The sequence below is a fragment of the Bemisia tabaci genome, chromosome 7 (genome assembly GCF_918797505.1).
Source record: "Bemisia tabaci chromosome 7, PGI_BMITA_v3".
Taxonomy (NCBI): Eukaryota; Metazoa; Arthropoda; class Insecta; order Hemiptera; family Aleyrodidae; genus Bemisia; species Bemisia tabaci.
Window position 1 is genome coordinate 35,053,709 of NC_092799.1, and position 17,634 is coordinate 35,071,342.

A 17,634-nucleotide genomic window follows, 5' to 3' on the forward strand; every position below is an offset into this window, starting at 1 on the left:
ATGAAAATAAATAATACCCTATTATTATGAATTTGAAATAAAATCGGTCAATTTTTAATCATCCAAACAATTTCTGGGAGTCTTTCGGACGATTAGTGATATTTGAGAAAGAACGGAGGCCTCTTTCAGTACAGTTTTCTGGTCAGACGCTTCTGAGCCCGTTCTATCAAAATTTCATGTTTGCAGTCACTATCTCTTCGCTATTAGGTACAGTAGAATACCAGAGGGTCCGCCTTTCGCCTGCTCTGCGGTCAAACGTACGGGAATTAGTGTCTAATGTGAAGTATCGAGAAATCATGAAGAAACGTAATGCAACAAACAAATCGAAAGCACAATGGTATGCGGTTATGCGAAGAAGATTGAACAATTGGACTATATTTTCCGATTTTTTTTTCTTTCTTTTTTCTCTTTTGGAACTAACATTTTAGGCTCTCGTCATATCCAAGTGAAGTGGTATAAGTATAATTCCAATCCCTCTCCACATCAAAAAATTAATTAAAGTAACTCGATTTTCAGTTTTTTTTTTTTTTTCAAATTCATTTCCTTTACTCTCTTTGGATTGGAAATATCCGAGAATATCCCGTGTCCTAACTTCCTGAGGGCTTTTCAGTTAATAAAGAAAACTCATCACAAATAAAATGACGGTACATAAACTAACTGAGATCCCTTTCCGAAATATACCCTCGTTATTTGAATATTGCGGGGAGCATATCATAATCGATTAATATACTTATGTACGAAGTTGGGTTCAAACCAAACATGCAACTACTTTAACTCTGCGGAGTGCCGGGTTGCATACGCTTGATTTTGCGGGCGAAATCTAAGATCTGCCCAGGCTTTCGCGATAAAGTTGCGAATGGGGGAAGTTGCATTTATTCTTTACACCCTCCTCTTTTAACTAAATTAGGGAAAATTTAAATTTTTAGTTCTTTTACGTGTAAAAAAATCAGGTTATCTGGTATGGTCATATTTAACGAATGGCGGATGAAAGACTGCCTGAGGAGGTACTGAAATGGTTTCCTCTTGGAAGGAAACGTATAGGAGACGCCCAGCAAAATCTTGGATTGGTGGCATTCAAAATGAAATTACGAGGATCTATTTACCAGATGACCTCTATTCCGATAGATAAGGATGGCGATTAGGTGTAGCAAAGCGCCCGCCGGGAGCACTGTAAAAGCGACGGGTAAATAACATAAAAAAATACGTCATGATCATTGATCATTGATATTATGGTCGAATCAATTGAAAGCAATTTTTTGTAGATTGACTAATTAGGAATCAAAACATTTGTTTAAAATAAAACAATGTAATGTTGTCTAATAATATTTAAGCAATTTTTTTTTTTTTTTTTTTTTTTTTTTTTTTTTTTAAATTGAATAAGCCTCAAGATATTCAATATCCGTTCCCTGCGGTAAACCCGTTTCACGATCGTGAATTTTTATGACACATAATAATTGTAAGGAGCCTATTGTGTAAAATATATGAAAGAAATGAGCGAGCATAAACAGTTAAGGTTTGAGAGGGAATAGCGAAGTATAGGAAAAGTAGATGTTATTGCTCTCATGCATCATTTCAGTCGGACGGACGAAAATGAAACACAAGAAGACGCGGCCGAATTAGAGCCACCATTCAAAGCCTGGACAAGACTTTGAAATCGAAGAGGTTGAGCGAATTGTCGCCGACCGTTGAATCAACTCGAAATCATTGATTCTGAGCGAACTATCCGGCCGTGGATAGTTAACTCAAGATTTCACTTTCATCGGAGAAGAGACCGATCCGAGGTCCGGATTTTAACCGCATGCGTTTCACATCCCCTCGCGCCTCCGAAGGGGTTGACAGCGCGGTACGCGTTCCGATCCCCGTCCAGATTTCAATACCGAGGGAATTCCCGGTACAGTTGCCTCTTGATACCTGAGGCCGAGGCAACTCGGATATGAGCTATTGCGGTCTCTGCACGCACCGATGTGCAAATTGCCTGCACTACGCCTGCTGGAGTGTATACCTTCTGAGGGACACACCGTCCATACGCAATGGAGATGTTGCATGTGTAAGGAATTTGCGATTTGACTGTTGATTCTCATGTAAAAGTTTGCGAGAAGCACGATGGTGCCACTGGTTTTCGCTGAAATAAACTCCAAAGCTTGAAAAAAGCTCTCAAAGTTAAGTCTGTAATGGAGGGGATATCCCACGCTACCCTAAGGATCCATCTTTTTATATCAAGACATACTCTCTATGCAAAGATGGAGAACCAATTTTCTCCCTATCTTTACTTGGAGAGTTTGATGTATAGGTGGACTCTCTGGGTAGCGTGAAATATCCCTATATTACGGCCGCAACTTTGAGAGCTTTTTCTGAGCTTTGGAGTTGATTTCAGAGAAAACCAGTTGAACCATCGTATTTCTCGCAAAATTTTACGAAGCTCAAGGATTTAAATCACAAATCCCTCACACATGCAAGAGCTTCATTCGTCGCTCCTTTGACGTGAGAGTGTATCTCTATTCCCATATATGAGCCCCAGGAGGCTTGGGATTACACGTAGTACAGGGCTCACAATTGAAATCAATTGGAAATTGTTGTAAAGTATACCTCAATTAGAAATTGAGGTATACTTTATGACAGAGGAACAACAATTTTCTACTAAGAAGTGTTGAATTCGCGATGGTAAAAGTGTCCATCTGCCGCCATGAGGCCAGCGCAATAGGCTGCTTGTTGAAGTTGATAGATAAAGCGAGAGGGATCCTTTCAGTTGAAATGGTTGGTTTCTATAGACTAAGGGAGAAAACGATGGTCTAACTATAAGGTCTCTCGTGGGTTGCCGTCAGTTAGTCTATTATCTTCTTTATTTATCCGTATTGCAACCACCTGCTTTCATCAATAGGATCCCTTCATATCCCTTTTGTCTTCTTTGTCTAAAGCCTTGTCTATGAATTTCAACAATCAGCCCGCTGGGAATCAAATTATGTATTATAATTTCAGATACATACAGCTATCAAAACACGACTTATTTTGGAGCTGGAGAGTTACTTTCCATGTCCCTTTTGTCCTCTTTGTCTATAGCTTTGTCTATCGATTTCAACAATCAGCCCGCCGCACAGTGGATTGAGTCATTTAGAGAGGTCGGACGTGAAATTTTTGACTAAAACTGCAAATTTTAACGTTCATTTCGTTACATTGTAAATATTAAAGAAAGAAAGAAAAAGAAGGAAAGGAGAAGAAATAAGAGGAGGGGAGGGGAAGGAGGGAAAGAAGGGGTTGCTGAATGAAAATTTTACGAGGAAATCAATGAAACCACTTTTAGAACCTCAAAATTTTTATAAACGGAGTTATAAGCTTTTCTAGTTTCCCAATTTTGTCCGACCTCTTCTTTTGATTCGATCCACTGTGCGCCCTGCGCCATGGAGGGTGTCTTTTTGTCTCTGCATCCCTCAAGGATTGTACAAATTTTATTTTTTTTTTCATTTTTTTTTTAAATTAAAGATGTTTGATTGCGGTGTTGCAGGTTTATTTCACCGGGTGATAGCGATGAGCGGTTCGATGCTGTCGCCGTGGGCGGTGGTGCACGACCCGAACGGGGCGCGAGCTAGCATCGCGGCGGAGCTGGGCTGCGCGCTGGCCTCGGACCTGGCGCCGTGCTTGCGGACGCACACGCTGGCCTCTTTGCTGGCCGTCCGCCTGGTGGCGCCCCGCTTCCTCTCGGCCTTCGGGCCGGCCCTCCCCGCGGAGCCCCTCCGCATGGTCGAGTCCGCCCCCGAGCACTTCATCACCACCCAGCTCATGATCGGCGTCGCCACCACCGAGAGCTACCACGACTTCAACGCCAACGACGTCCAGTACGGCTTCGAGGAGGACCAGCGCAACCGCATTCTCAGGTCAGAACCAAATCATATCCGATACAGTTCTGCCGTGATGAGGAAGAACGACGTATGAACATTCGAGAGTTGCCAAATTTCCGTGGATAAAATGTTCATGTTTGAGGAAAGTTGTGAATATTTTGTGATATTGTGAACAAAATTATGTGAAAAATTGGAAGAAAAATATTGACAAATTTTCCAGAGAATCACTGGGAAAAAAAACCACATTGGATCTAAAGTCCGAACTCTTAAAAACATCGGCAAGAAAAAATACTCTTGATTCAATCGGATTTTAGCTTAAATCAAGAACCAAGCCTCTTAATTTAAGCGGATTTCGTTTTGATTCAAGCAAAAATCCGATTGAATCAAGAGTATTTTTTCTTGTCAATGTTTTAAAGAGTCTGGACTCTAGATCCAATGTGCTTTTTTTCCCCAGTGATTCGTGATTTACCGAAGGAAATGGAAATGTTGCATGTGTGAGGAATTTGCGATTTGACTGTTGATTCTTATGTAAAAGTTTGCGAGAAACACGATGGTGCCACCGGTTTTCTCTGAAATCAACTCCCAAGCTCAAAAAAAGCTCTCAAGTTGAGGCCAAAATGGAGGGGATATCCCAAGCTATCCTGAGAGTCCACCTCTACATCAAGACAAACTCTCCATGCAAAGATAGGGAGCAAATACATTGACAGGGCTGCTACTTAATTTGGGGACTCTAAAACTGAAAACATTGCAATCCTGCTGATGTATTTGCTCCCTATCTTTTGCATGGAGAGTTTGTCTTGATGTAGAGGTGGACTCTCAGGATAGCGTGGGATATCTCCTCCTTTTTGGCCTCATCTTGAGAGCTTTTTTTGAGCTTGGAAGTTGATTTCAGATAAAATCAGTGGCACCATCGTGTTTCTCGCGAACTTTTACGTAAGAATCAACAGACAAATTGCAAATTCCTCACACATGCAACATCTCCAATCGCGTTCCAAATAAGTCAAAAACTAATTGAAAATGGGAACTTTAGGAAAAAAATCACGCCAAACACATCGCGGCCGGCGCGGAGCTGGTGCACACGGCGCAAAACGCACAGTCGTGCCTTACAAGACTGCGGGATACTTCATGCATTGCGCGTATACCACGATGCGCGCTTAAATTGTTGAAAAGTCGTATTTTCTTGGTGTCGAACCTTCCCCGGTGTACACCATTGAAATATCTACAGAGAAGTTAAACATCGTGTTTCTCGCGAACTTTTACATGAGAATCAATTGTCAAATCGCAAATCCCTCACACATGCAACATCTTCATTCTGCCGTGCTAAGGAAGATCGCCGTATGAACATTCGAGAGTTGCCAAATTTCTTTGGATAACATTTTCATGTTTGAGGAAAGTTATAAATATATTTCCTTGAAATTTTTAGAAACTTCGGGTGATATTGTGAACAAAATTATGTGAAAAATTGGAAGAAAAATATTGACAAATTTTCCAGAGAATTTGTGATTTACTAAAGGAAATTTGGCAACGCCTGAAGGTTCATACGCCGTTCTTCCTTAGCACGGCAGAATCGCACGTATCTCTGCCAAACGAAACCAGGGGCAGGTGGAAAATAAGAGGCGTGCTCGTTAGTTGAGGACCGTAAGAATGAATGGGAATTATAAAGCGCCAGTGACGTCAGTGGCAACGAAGCCGTCTCCAGTTTTCGCTCTTGCTCGGATTTAACTCATGAGCCCTGTCCATAACGCTCTTTTTCCATTCCCACGGCTCATGACTGCCGCATTCAGTTGGCACATGACAGAATGTAAAATCCCGCTAAAAGGGGATCACTCCCACTATTACATTGTTTCTTATGCAGCTTTCTAGAGCACAACTTATCTTTGCCACTCGCCAAAAGTTCCGTTTGGCAGAAATACGTCCAATTAACTAAAAAGCACCCCTGTTAATAAGAGAAACGGGACCATAGCAAGATGGAAATAGAGAATGAGAAAGGACGCGCGTTGATGACGGCGCCGAGATACAACAATCAGTGCTTGATGGATGTCCGTGTTGCATCTGCAAAATTGAAGGCGCCATGGCGCACGGCGTGTTTTTGCAATGCTCCGCTCTATAATCGGCCAATGAGATGTCCCTCACACTGAGAAAAAACTATGGCTTATAAACCTATTAGAGGTAAATATGGAACACCACTAATAGTAGTACCTCTACATATAATAATAGCACATATACCTTAGTTATGGTACGGGGTACCTTAATTAGGTACAGAGACCTTAGTATGGTTCACAGACCGAGAATCATTAGTTTATTTACGACTATTATAGGTGTTCCATATTTACCTCTAATAGGTCTATAAACCATAGTTTTTTCTCAGTGCAGATTCAGGGGAAAAGTTAAGAGGCCCGAATTCGTCTCTCCCATCTTCGGCTGTGTTGATACTCAATATTTTATTTTTATTTTTTATTTTGATGTCTGTGTCTATTTTTACGATTAATTTCTGGATCTTTATCTAAAGCTCGTATGCACCAGCCCCATTCAGCCCGCAGACCACGTGTTGTATGTAAGCCTCGGGTCAATTTTACCCGGCTCATGCATCTCAGAGCTAATATATCTCATCATCCCCGATTCTATCCGGGTTTGAGGAAAAACTGGTCGTAAAATTAGGATTTGAAAAAAGTCGGCTGTCCGATCGGATTTTTTTATGCTTTCGCATACGCTTATGCAGAAATTTTAATTTTTCTCCGCAAAAAATCAGGATATGGAAAAAGACGAAATCAGGATTCAGCAGTCAAAAATCAGGAAAAATCAGGATTTCATCAGGATTTCCCAAAATAAAAATAAACGTGACATCCTGTATAAGAACCGAAAGCAATACAAATATTTTTCTTAGTGCGGGCCATCTGGGAACGGGGGAAAAATCCACCTCAGCCGGGAGTCCCGATTCCTTGTTCCTCGGAGCGCTTTTACGGAATTCCTACGCATACAGGGCATGGAGGACGCTCCGGAGCCTGGCATAAAAGTGGAGATGACAATGTCTATAGGGGCGAACGCCTCGACGACTTTCCATACGTGCCTCTCTGATATTGCATTGCTCTCGAATTCTGCTGGAGGAGAAACGGCAGAGCACGTCGTATCGTCGCTAACAAGAGTAATTCGCTTGCTTTGTGGCTTTCGGCTCTCGTAAGCCCCGTTGTAAGTCGCGGCAAACGACGAGTAGGACACATTCCTGGCAGCCTCTCCAACTTTATTCAGCCGGAGAGCGCTCCTCCTTGAGGCGCTCGCAGCAAAAAGCCGCATCACACTCCAAGCGAAACAAAGGGATGCAAACCGCGATACAGCTGGACCCTCTTGGATTCCTGCCGAATCCGTGTACCGCTCCCGCAGCGAGAGCCTCTTTAATTTGTGGTCGAGTGTCAGTCTCAGGCGACAATTATCTCCGTGAATGTAGTGCCGGGTGTGGAACGCCTTTTAGGCACTCTACCCGGCAGCCGATGTCTCCAAGATTTTGCGCTGCAAACCGACGGATTTTGCTTTGAATCAGAAAGCATCACTACAAAAAAAGTTTGGTCCCACGTATCGAACTTCAGTGTTGCATATCATCCCAACTAATTCGGTTTGTCAAAGTGAATTTTAGGTTGGTTAAACCGAACTTTCGTTTCTTAACTGAACTTTCGGTTCGTTCAACTGAACTTTCGGTTCGTTCAACTGAACTTTCGGTTCGTTAAACCGAACTTTCGGTTCGTTAAACCGAACTTTCGGTTCGTTAAACCGAACTTTCGGTTCGTGTAACCGAACATGTGCGGTAAAGTGAACTGACGAACTATAGTCATATATGCCCAACTTTCGGTTCGAGCAACCGAACGGAATAGAGAAGAGATTAAACAGTTGCGAAAACATCGTGTACATTTTGTCAACAGTTCATATTTTAAACTATTCAAATTTCGTTTAATATAAATAGAATTAGCTACTAAATTTTGTATTCATTGTTTTTATTTGATTTCAGTCAAGGATTTTTTAACCGAAATACATAAGAATTCGACACCTTCAATAAAAATTCGACACTTTCAGCAAGAATTAAACTTTATATAAGAATGACACTTTAAGAAAACAAAAACGAATAATAAAATAAGTAACTAAATAAATAAATAAAAAAGCACATACCTGTGATAGCAAATATTTTCTAAAATATTACGTTTTCTTATTTCCAACATATAATTGGTCCCTAAAAATAATTAGCCAGCAAAATTTGCACAAGCCCTTAAAATTTCAGATAATTCTTTTGCGCTTTCGAAAAGGTTTCAATTTAAGTAAAACCCATTCATCAAATAGTTCGAACGGAAAGCGTTCGAATCCCTTTATGCGCAGGTGGGCGAAGATCGGCGTGGAATGCCACCGTTCGTTAAAGCGTCGCAGCGCCGGCCAAACAGCGTAACCGCACTTCAAAATGAGCTCTGTCGCCCGTACACGCCCATACTTTCTCGGGCTCATGTTAAAATCGAGCCACGCTTTTTCTTTATCGAAGCGACGAACCGCCCCGTGAAGCACGGCAATTCCGAACGGAGAAAAACCACAACCCCATCCCTCGTCGCACGAATGACCCGAAAGCACCCCTCTCTGTTCTCCGCCACGCGTGGGAAAATGAATTGGCACGCCGAATAAGCCGATAATTCAAACGCCGGCCGTAAATCATAGCAGATGTTCTCCTCCCTTACATTGCAGTCATAATCCGCGGAATTCTTATACACAATTGAACCTTAAATCCGATGGGCTAGGGCGCCCACGGCGGGGCTGCTCTGCATGTGAACCTTAAGGGATGTTCCGGGAGGATGCGGGTGGATCCGCCCTTTTTGCGCGGGATGTTTGTCGGGATACGACTCGCACATCCAGTTCAGAAAGGGTGTGAAGCTCTCGGATACGCGCCAATACTGACCCGAGTTTTTGGTGCAATTGTAAGTAGACATCGTGTGAGTCGAATCACCGTTTTACGTGTTTTCTTATTTAAAAGTCAAATGGCATTGATCGTCAAATGAATCAGTGAGTTCGAAAACACACCAACTCGGGTTTTTTTCGATTTTCACTTTTCTACGGTTTAGTAACACTTATGGATAGAAGCATCTGCACGCAAAAGGACATTTCGAAATTGCAATCGGAAGTGCTCGAAACAGCGACAGGAAAAGGGAAGCATCGAATTATTTCATTGGAAATACCAATTTTTGGTCATTTCAAGGGAAACGGGTGCCCATCCGATCTTCCGGTTTTCTTTTTTCGGTTCAGTATCTCTTCTACCAACAAGTTATATAAATATTCAATCGTTATTCAGGTCGAAAAATATGCATTTTTCTGGGCAGACTATGATAAATCAGTATCTGAAAGTCGGTGAGAACGGAAACACACCAACTCGGAAATTTTTAAACGCTTAATTCTCTGTCATCAAACATGGTGTATCGATTTCAACTTGGTGCTTTACAAAGTCTCTAAGTACTTGTCCTTTGGCACTAAAAAGGTTTTTCTTAAACTAACTTCTTCGCCCGCTGCGCAGTTTGTTTCCTGAACAATTTTTTTTCTTCGAGTTGGTGTGTTTTCGAACTCCCTGATTCAAATGTGATCTAGCACAGCAAAATGTTGGAAATAAAGTTTTGTCGTTTCCTTTTGCTCAGCTTGGCACAGTTGTGTCAATGGTGCTAATGGAGGACATTCGATCATCTTTCGGCCAAAGTATCGTAAGCGACATGCTACGTTTTTAAAAATTCCGCCGCCATTTTATTTTTTCAAAGAGAAATTTCTCAACAAAGCTGTCTGAAAATTCTACTGAATTATCTTTGTGCTGCCGATAAAATTCAGTGAAATTTTCCAACATCTTCAAACAAGAATTTTTCTGTAAAAAAGTGAAATGGCGGCGGAAATTTCGAAACGTCACATATGGCGCCTGTGATACTTTGGCCGGAAGGTGACGGATTGCTTGCTCCCACCTCCTGCAACTTCTTACTTTATTTTATCCTATCGCGCATTTAATCTAAGGACGTAGCAATCTGACGATACAAAGCCACAAGTTTCAAACTAAACAAACCAAACAAAGTTGCACTTTTGTACAAGCACTGAAAAAAAAACACATTGGATCTAGAGTTCAGACTCTTAAAAACATCAACAAGAAAAAATACTTTTGATTCAATCAGATTTAAGCTAAAATCAAGAACCAAGCCTCTTAATTTGAGCGGATTTCCTTTTGATTGAAGCTTAAATCTGATTGAATCAAGAGTATTTTTTCTTGTCAGTGTTTTCAAGAGTCTGGACTCTAGATCCAATGTGTTTTTTTCCAGTGAATGCTTTAGGTGACTGCTGGTTCTTTGGGGAAAATTATTCAACGAATAATTGGGTTTTATTGGAAATGTTGAGACATTTCGCAACGTCATTTGATACGATCGAATAGCAATCCAAATGCAATGCGGAGTAATTCAAGCAGTTGATTAGCCCGAGTTCTTCTTAAAACTCGAGCAAAGTGTGGTAGCCCGCGGAGGGATGGGGAGGAAGGGGGGGTTGTCTCGGCGCACCAGATTAGTTCTTTTTCGGCGTTGAGACCCCTGCTATCATGACGTCGGTGCGGCACGAATTATTCAGCTCATTTTGAAGGGACCAATCAAATGGCACCGAAACTGCGCTGTTCGGTTCGCTTCTTTCGCTTGCAAAACTTTTTAATTTAACTTCACGTCTAGTCTTCCGGTCAATTTATCCTCTTAGTAAAAGTCGTCCTTTCTACCCTCTTTAGCGGCGTTGCCATTGATATTGGAGTTGGATAACCGCAGAAAATGAACTAATTTACCGAAAAGATTCTGTCGAGAGATTTTTTGGAGATGGTTGGTGTCAATAATGAGAACACCGGTCGTCGAAGCGTTTGATCATCCGCCACTGACATGACGGCCCCTGAAATTGCAACTCCTCGGTGAAATTGGTGAAACGCGTCTTGACCGTGATACGTAACAGCTGCGTGGCGTGAAGGATTGACTATAGATATTTGTCCATTTGAAGCTGTAGTAAAGAATCGATTATCAAGGTGTTCGTTGCGAACACCTTGATAATCGATCCTTTTCCACAGATTTAAATGGCAGATCAAGCGATATATCGCAAAGCACGCCACGCCACTGATATGTAACAAAATCTCCGTCTAATTTTCGGTAGTTAAATCCGTTTAACGTTTGGAGAAAAATGCGTACAGGTTTAATAAAAATCAGTAAAAATTCAAGAAATAATGGTCGTCAGCTTTTTTAAAAAAATGAACTCTGATAAGGAATCTGCAACATAGGAAATCCAAGTGCGTTTTCAGTGGCTTTTACCATCAATATTCCGTCCTTTTTTGTGAAGATAGTGCGAAAGAAAATGGCAAGAGTCAACAATTCGTAGTTCTAGTTAGACGAGGGGACGTAACTTCATATCCATGTTGCAAACAGTGAAATCGCTAACAATCGAATAACATCAATTTTGAATGAGGGTCTATAAGAGTCTACTGCGACGGCAACGCCGTGTGTCGAAGAGTTTTCAATCTCACAACTCATCCGGCTCTGAGGGACCAACTTTGCCGGGGCCATTATTTAACTTTGCTCCGCGCGCAATGTTTAATTAATATTGGATTTAACTGCACCCGAGCATAATTTAGAGCTGATTTCCGAAGTCTCGTTGATCCGTTTGCAGCATGTGCAAATGATAAGGCGGTGTGGGAAACCGCCGGCTCCGTGCGTCTGCAGTGAAACGGAAATTTTTCTCTCGCTGAGTCGTATCTACGGATGCAGGATCCCGTCGGAGGCTTAAGATTCAACTCGTCGTCTTGACAAATGAATGCAACTGAATTAGAAAACCATGAAGTAATTGCAATGATCCGAATTTGTCTGGTTCAGAGCTGAAGCAGAGATAACGTTGATGACAGACTAGTTGAGCTCATTACCTAAATGGTCCTCAATGTACAGAATGCGCCACATCGAAATGAATGTACTTCAGAGCCGATTCTAAAGGCATGAAAAAGTGAGACCTTTTGTTACTGTGAATACGGTCTCCTTTTTGTTACCATAAGAAGGCATACTTTCCCTTAAAATTATTATACCCTCTAGAAATCTACAATATCCCGCACACTGGAAAAAAACACACATTGGATCTAGAGTCCAGACTCATGAAAACATCGACAAGAAAAAATACTCTTGATTCCATAAGATTTTTGCTTGAATCAAAACGAAATCCGCTTAAATTATGAGGCTTGGTTCTTGATTTAAGCTAGATTCTGATTGAATCAGGAGTACTTTTTCTTGATGATGTTTTTAAGAGTCTGAACTCTAGATCCAATATGGTTTTTTTTTCCAGCGCTGCCAACTTCTAACGAGTTTATCAGGAATGTGTTCCTGTCCTAGTTACCTGAATTTCTCTGAATCATATCGACAGTGAAACTGAAAAAATTCGTATCTCAGCCGCAGTGTTTCAAAATACCCGCTCCTATTTTATTTTTAAACGGAGATCAAAGCAATATGGAGCGTTTGGTTTGAAATTTTACAGAATATCCTTCACGCAGAGAAGAAAAATCACGGACGTTTTCAAGAAATCACGTTTATTAGTTTTCGATGTAAAATATAATGAATGGCAGGAAGTCTGCAACGTTGCTAACTGAGACACACAATATGCACAAGAAAGCTAAGCAGTATCCTGACTTGAATTTTGAAGGTATATTCCACTTTATAAACCACACAAAATCATTATTTAAAATGACAATAATTCCAACAAACTATAGAAAAACCTCAAAATCATAAGTTGAAAACCGTCAATTCCGCAAGTTTGAATAATAGTGTCACCTACAGTGTGGTTGGCGCGTGACTGGTGCTTACGGCACAAAAGGCACGGTAGCGCCTTACAAGACCGCAGGATACTTCATGCATTGCGCGTACAGCACGGTGCGCGCCACGGATGGTATAGCGCCTTACAAGTCCGCAAGATACTTCAGGCATTGCGCGTATACCACAAGTCGTTGAAAAGTCGTATCTTCTTGGTGTCAAACCAACCCCAGTGTGCAACATCCGAACAGTACACACCGCGAGCTTAGGATCACATGATTGTAGATATTTTACAATCCTGTCTGTTTTCCGGTGCAAATATAATTTAAGAGTGGAAATTTTTCAAGTTGGAATGTTGTTACGTTCTATCGTCCGGATAACGCTGAACTTAGCTACATACCCTCCACGGGGAGAATGTGAACATTTTTTATCACAAATGTGGCGAAATTTCCTGGGAGATATTCTTGGTATCGCACTCACTTAAAATGAACTTTGGCAATCTAACCTGACATTGGCAATTTTCGCCAAATGACGTTCATGTTTTTTCCTCTCTGTGTGAAGAAAACTTAGTGAAAATTTCAAGAAATGATATTGATTTGTTCTCCCTCAACAAAATATAATGGGAGCGGAGCGAACGAGATACACGGTTTGCATGGTAGTTTCATGGTCGATGCACAATTTCACAGTCTACGAACCACCTTGACATTCTTTCTCGGTGTGTAACTGTATGGGTGCAAATTCTAACTAGTCACAGTCTGCAATATTTTCATTTCGGATTTTCCATGGGCGGATTAATAGTTAATGTTGCCCCACTTTTTTGAATTACTTATTTTTCACAAGGAAGCTAAGCAGTATTCTGACTTGAATTTTGAAAGTATATTCCACTTTATAAACCGCACAAAATCCTCCCGAAACACGACATGTTATTATGTTTCGTTTTCTACATAATAAAAAGAAAACGTCAGAGATCAAAAGGCCGAAACGTAGGTCTGGTAAAATGCGTCCAATAACCTTTAAAAATTGGGACCGAGAAGATGTATTTTTGGCGTATTTTTTCTGAGGATGTTCTTTTTATCGCGGGTGCGATATCAGCGTGGAAAGGCCACTCTATCATCTCGTAATCCTTCATGTTGCTATAAATTTCACAATGACTTTAAATGATGGAGGAGGAGTTGTCAAATTAAAAGATGGTGCCGGTAATTTTATCACCCATCAAGAAGCAAGCTCAGGAATCCTTAATTTATGGGACGCAGAGGCAGATAAGGACGAATTTTATGACCGAGTATGAATGAGGAAATAGCGCCAGACTCGACGGCGACTTCGTTCCGGTATAACCATCGAGGAAAAAAGATATGAAGCTCATAAAAGTTTTCAAGTTTTGTAATATTCATAAGCGCTGCCATGAAAATAACATCGGTAGGCTCATAGTTAGGGTCTAAATTAGATCTGTTGATCTCTCCTAACTTTGAAGTAGAATTTAAATTTGGAATATCTGAGTGTCTTGCGATTTAATGAAGGAAACGTGTTTAATCGTCCAAAACGACTATTTGTTATCATTTTCATAATGCTGCGACGCAAAATCGGCTTATGCGAAGAATATTTTTTCTTAAATAAAGGAGCAAACGAGAGAAACAAAACGTCAAGATTACTGCCGTGGTAAGGAAGAACGCCGTATGAACCTTCAGACGTTGCCAAATTTCTTTTGATAAAACACGACTTTCCCGGTAAAATTATGAATATTTTTCCTCCAATTTTTCGGGTAATTTTGTTCTCGATTTGAACCATAGTCTCTTAAAATTTCAGAGAGAAATATTCATAAGTTTCCCCCAAAAATAAACATTTTAGTGAAGGAAATTTGGCAACTTTCGAATGTTCATACGGCGTTTTTCCATAGCACGGCAGATTAGTACATAGACTTCTACAAAAATTAGTCCTTATTCTTTGGTTCTCGCCAATCTGTACGTGTTTTTGCTGAAATTAGCAATCCTATAAAAAGAAAGTCATCACGATTCATTTATTTTAAAGGCTGATCAAACAATTCGTTACTTAAACAAATAAACAGAACCGAGGGTGTTGATGGAATCAAGTCAATATTTGACACTTCCTTTGCCATTTCTCGGAGAGCAGTTTCACGTAAAAAAGTGAATTTTTGCCGTGTTGAGTCCTCTATCCAAAACCGCTCGACATTATTTTTCATGTTATTTTTACCTCAGCGGAGAAGTGATTATTTTCCATAAATGTCATAGGCCGTGTTATTTTACGTCTATGATGGGAGCTGAGTTTTTCTCTCGGTTTTAAGAATGTTTCTTTCCAGTAGAAATTCAGCACAGCGTATTTATTGCTATTATCTCCGTAATTAGACTGCATCTCGCAGTTAAGAGCTGCAATTTCTGGCTCATCCATAAAGATACTTATTTGCATAGGGAAACTAATGGTACATACGTTGTTTCTAAACTGAACCAGGAATCCTAGTTCCTATTCGCAATATGTGGTCCAATTGCCAGCTCATGTTTTTAACATTCGTGCATTTATAGCTGCCTTAATTAGTAGAGACTTTCTTTTTAATTCTAACTTTCCTCGTTTTTAGTGTGCTGCGTGATTACTTCGGCCCTCTGCTCTCTCTATTTGTGGATCACGTGATTCTGGCGTGACGTTATTTCCATGACAGGATAAAATAATTCATCCACTACTACACTACTACTCCTACCGCTACTACAACTGCTACTACTACTACTACTACTACTACTACTACTACTACTACTACTACTACTACTACTACTACTACTACCTCTACTACTACTCCTGCTACTGCTCCTGCCACTACTACTACTACTACTACTACTACTACTACTACTACTACTACTCTTGCTAATGCTCCTGATACTACTACTATCACTCCTTCGCTTTCAAAGTCTGTATGCTCATCGTGGTATTTGACTGAGCACCTGATTTTTGTCTGTGACACCGCAGCAGTCTAATAGATAATTACGATGCGGTGAAACTTCATCAATCGAAGTGAGATTGCTTTACGGTCAGGTCAAACGATAGGAGATGAAAGTGACTGCCTTTGAATCGGACACTGGTACCACGTGCTCTCGCGACGTGTCGACGCGTGACAATACCGCGCTAAAACCCTTCGTTTCTACCGTGACATCGAGATTATTATGTAAGGCATGCATTTTGTCGGCAAGCACTCGGCAGTTGAGCGGTGATATCATCCGTTTCTGCGATCAAAGCCGGCAGATTGAATCGTCTCTTTTAATTATGTCGCTTCAGTGGTACTGAGTCTGGTCGCCAGGGGGGGTTTCACGCGCCGTCGGTACCGCAACCAACGACCCGATCGAATCGACCCCCTATCCCTCTTGCTCGTCACGCCTGTGCAGATTTTGGTTATCTCATATTTTAATTAAGTTGAAAACATAAATTTTCTGTTCGCGATAATCTTGTCCGTTTTTCAAACTCCTATTCCAAAGCATGATACTTCAAAGGCGAGAAGGATTCTCCTTGCCTCTATAGGAACGGAGAAGAGCGGATCCAGCGAACATTCCTGCAATAGAGATGTTGCATGTGTGAGGAATTTGCGATTTGACTATTGATTTGTATGTAAAAGTTCGCGAGAAACACGATGGTGCCACCGGTTTTCTCTGAAATCAACTCCCAAGCTCAAAAAAAGCTCTCAAGTTGAGGCCAAAATGAAGGGGATATCCCATTCTACCCTCAGAGTCCACCTCTACATCAAGACAAACTCTCCATGCAAAGATAGGGAGCAAATACATTAGCAGCGATGCCGTGTTTTCAGTTTTAGAGTCTCCAAATAAAGTGGCAGCCCTGTCAATGTATTTGCTCCCTATCTTTGCATGGAGAGTTTGTCTTGATGTAGAGGTGGACTCTCAGGGTAGGGTGGGATATCCCCTTCATTTTGGCCTCAACTTGAGAGCTTTTTTGAGCTTGGGAGTTGATTTCAGAGAAAACCAGTGGCACCATCGTGTTTTTCGCGAACTTTTACATCAGAAACAACAGTCAAATCGCAAATCCCTCACACATGCAACATCTTTATTCTGCCGTAATAGCGAAGAAAGCGGCAAGTGCATGCGGGATGAACCTCGAGACACATGAAAGCATGTGCTAATCATGGCGCATACAGAAATGCACCTACTGCTCTCTTCGCTATCACGGCCAGATTTGCGAAAATCACCACAGAGAGAATCAATGATTTAGTCTCTTATTTGGGCTTTGAAATGGATGACACAAGTGTTCAGTGTTGTTGTTTTGAAGCTCTACAAATGAACTTAGTTTTTATCTAGGTCGTCTAAATTTATTGATAATTTAATGAAAGTACCTCAACTAAATATACATAATTCGATAGATCAAAGTCTTTGAGATTGACAAACTTGAAGGTTGTATGGACGTTTCTCAAAATCTTCAGAATGTTTTCTTTTACTCTAGATCTTTTGCTGGCAAATCGTTATCATCTTTTTTAAAATCAGTTTCTATCGTTATACTTACCAAAGTTTACTCAAGCTCTGTGGAAATTGATCATTTTATGATGCTTTAATAATGGTGTGGCGTTCTATAAAATCTTCTTTAAACAAAGTTTAAACCAAAATGGGCTTCCCTGAGAAAAGGAGCTGCAACCGGACTGTTGAAACTTTATCTGGCTTTGTCGCACAGTAGATCGAGTCAATTAGAGAGGTCCAACAAATTATGGAAACTTTAACAGCATATAAAACCGTTTAAACAAATCTTTGAGGTTCTAAAAGTGGTTCCATCAGTTTTCTCGTGAAATTTTCCCCTATAAATATTCAACTTTAAAATTTAAAATGTGATGAAATAAACAACAACATTCGTAGTCTTAGCCAACAATTTCATGTCCAACCTCTCTGATTGACTCGATCCACTGTATGTCGGCAAGATAAGACAAGACATAGCCCTATTCGCGCCGTGTAAAATATCGGTTTTCGATTCTTGTCGTGACATACACTGGAAAAAAAAACACATTGGAT

The 17,634-nt window shown here is 40.8% G+C and overlaps 1 protein-coding gene across 2 annotated transcripts in view; it reads left to right on the plus strand.

Annotated features, from left to right (window-relative positions):
- Positions 1-17,634, plus strand: part of LOC109032141 (neuroligin-4, X-linked) — a 552,408-nt gene that overhangs the window by 424,445 nt on the left and 110,329 nt on the right. For both annotated transcript variants that reach the window (XM_019044117.2, XM_072302671.1), the window contains one exon: positions 3,500-3,869. In XM_019044117.2, the coding sequence (XP_018899662.2) occupies positions 3,500-3,869 (370 nt within the window). The remainder of the gene's footprint in view (positions 1-3,499; positions 3,870-17,634) is intronic.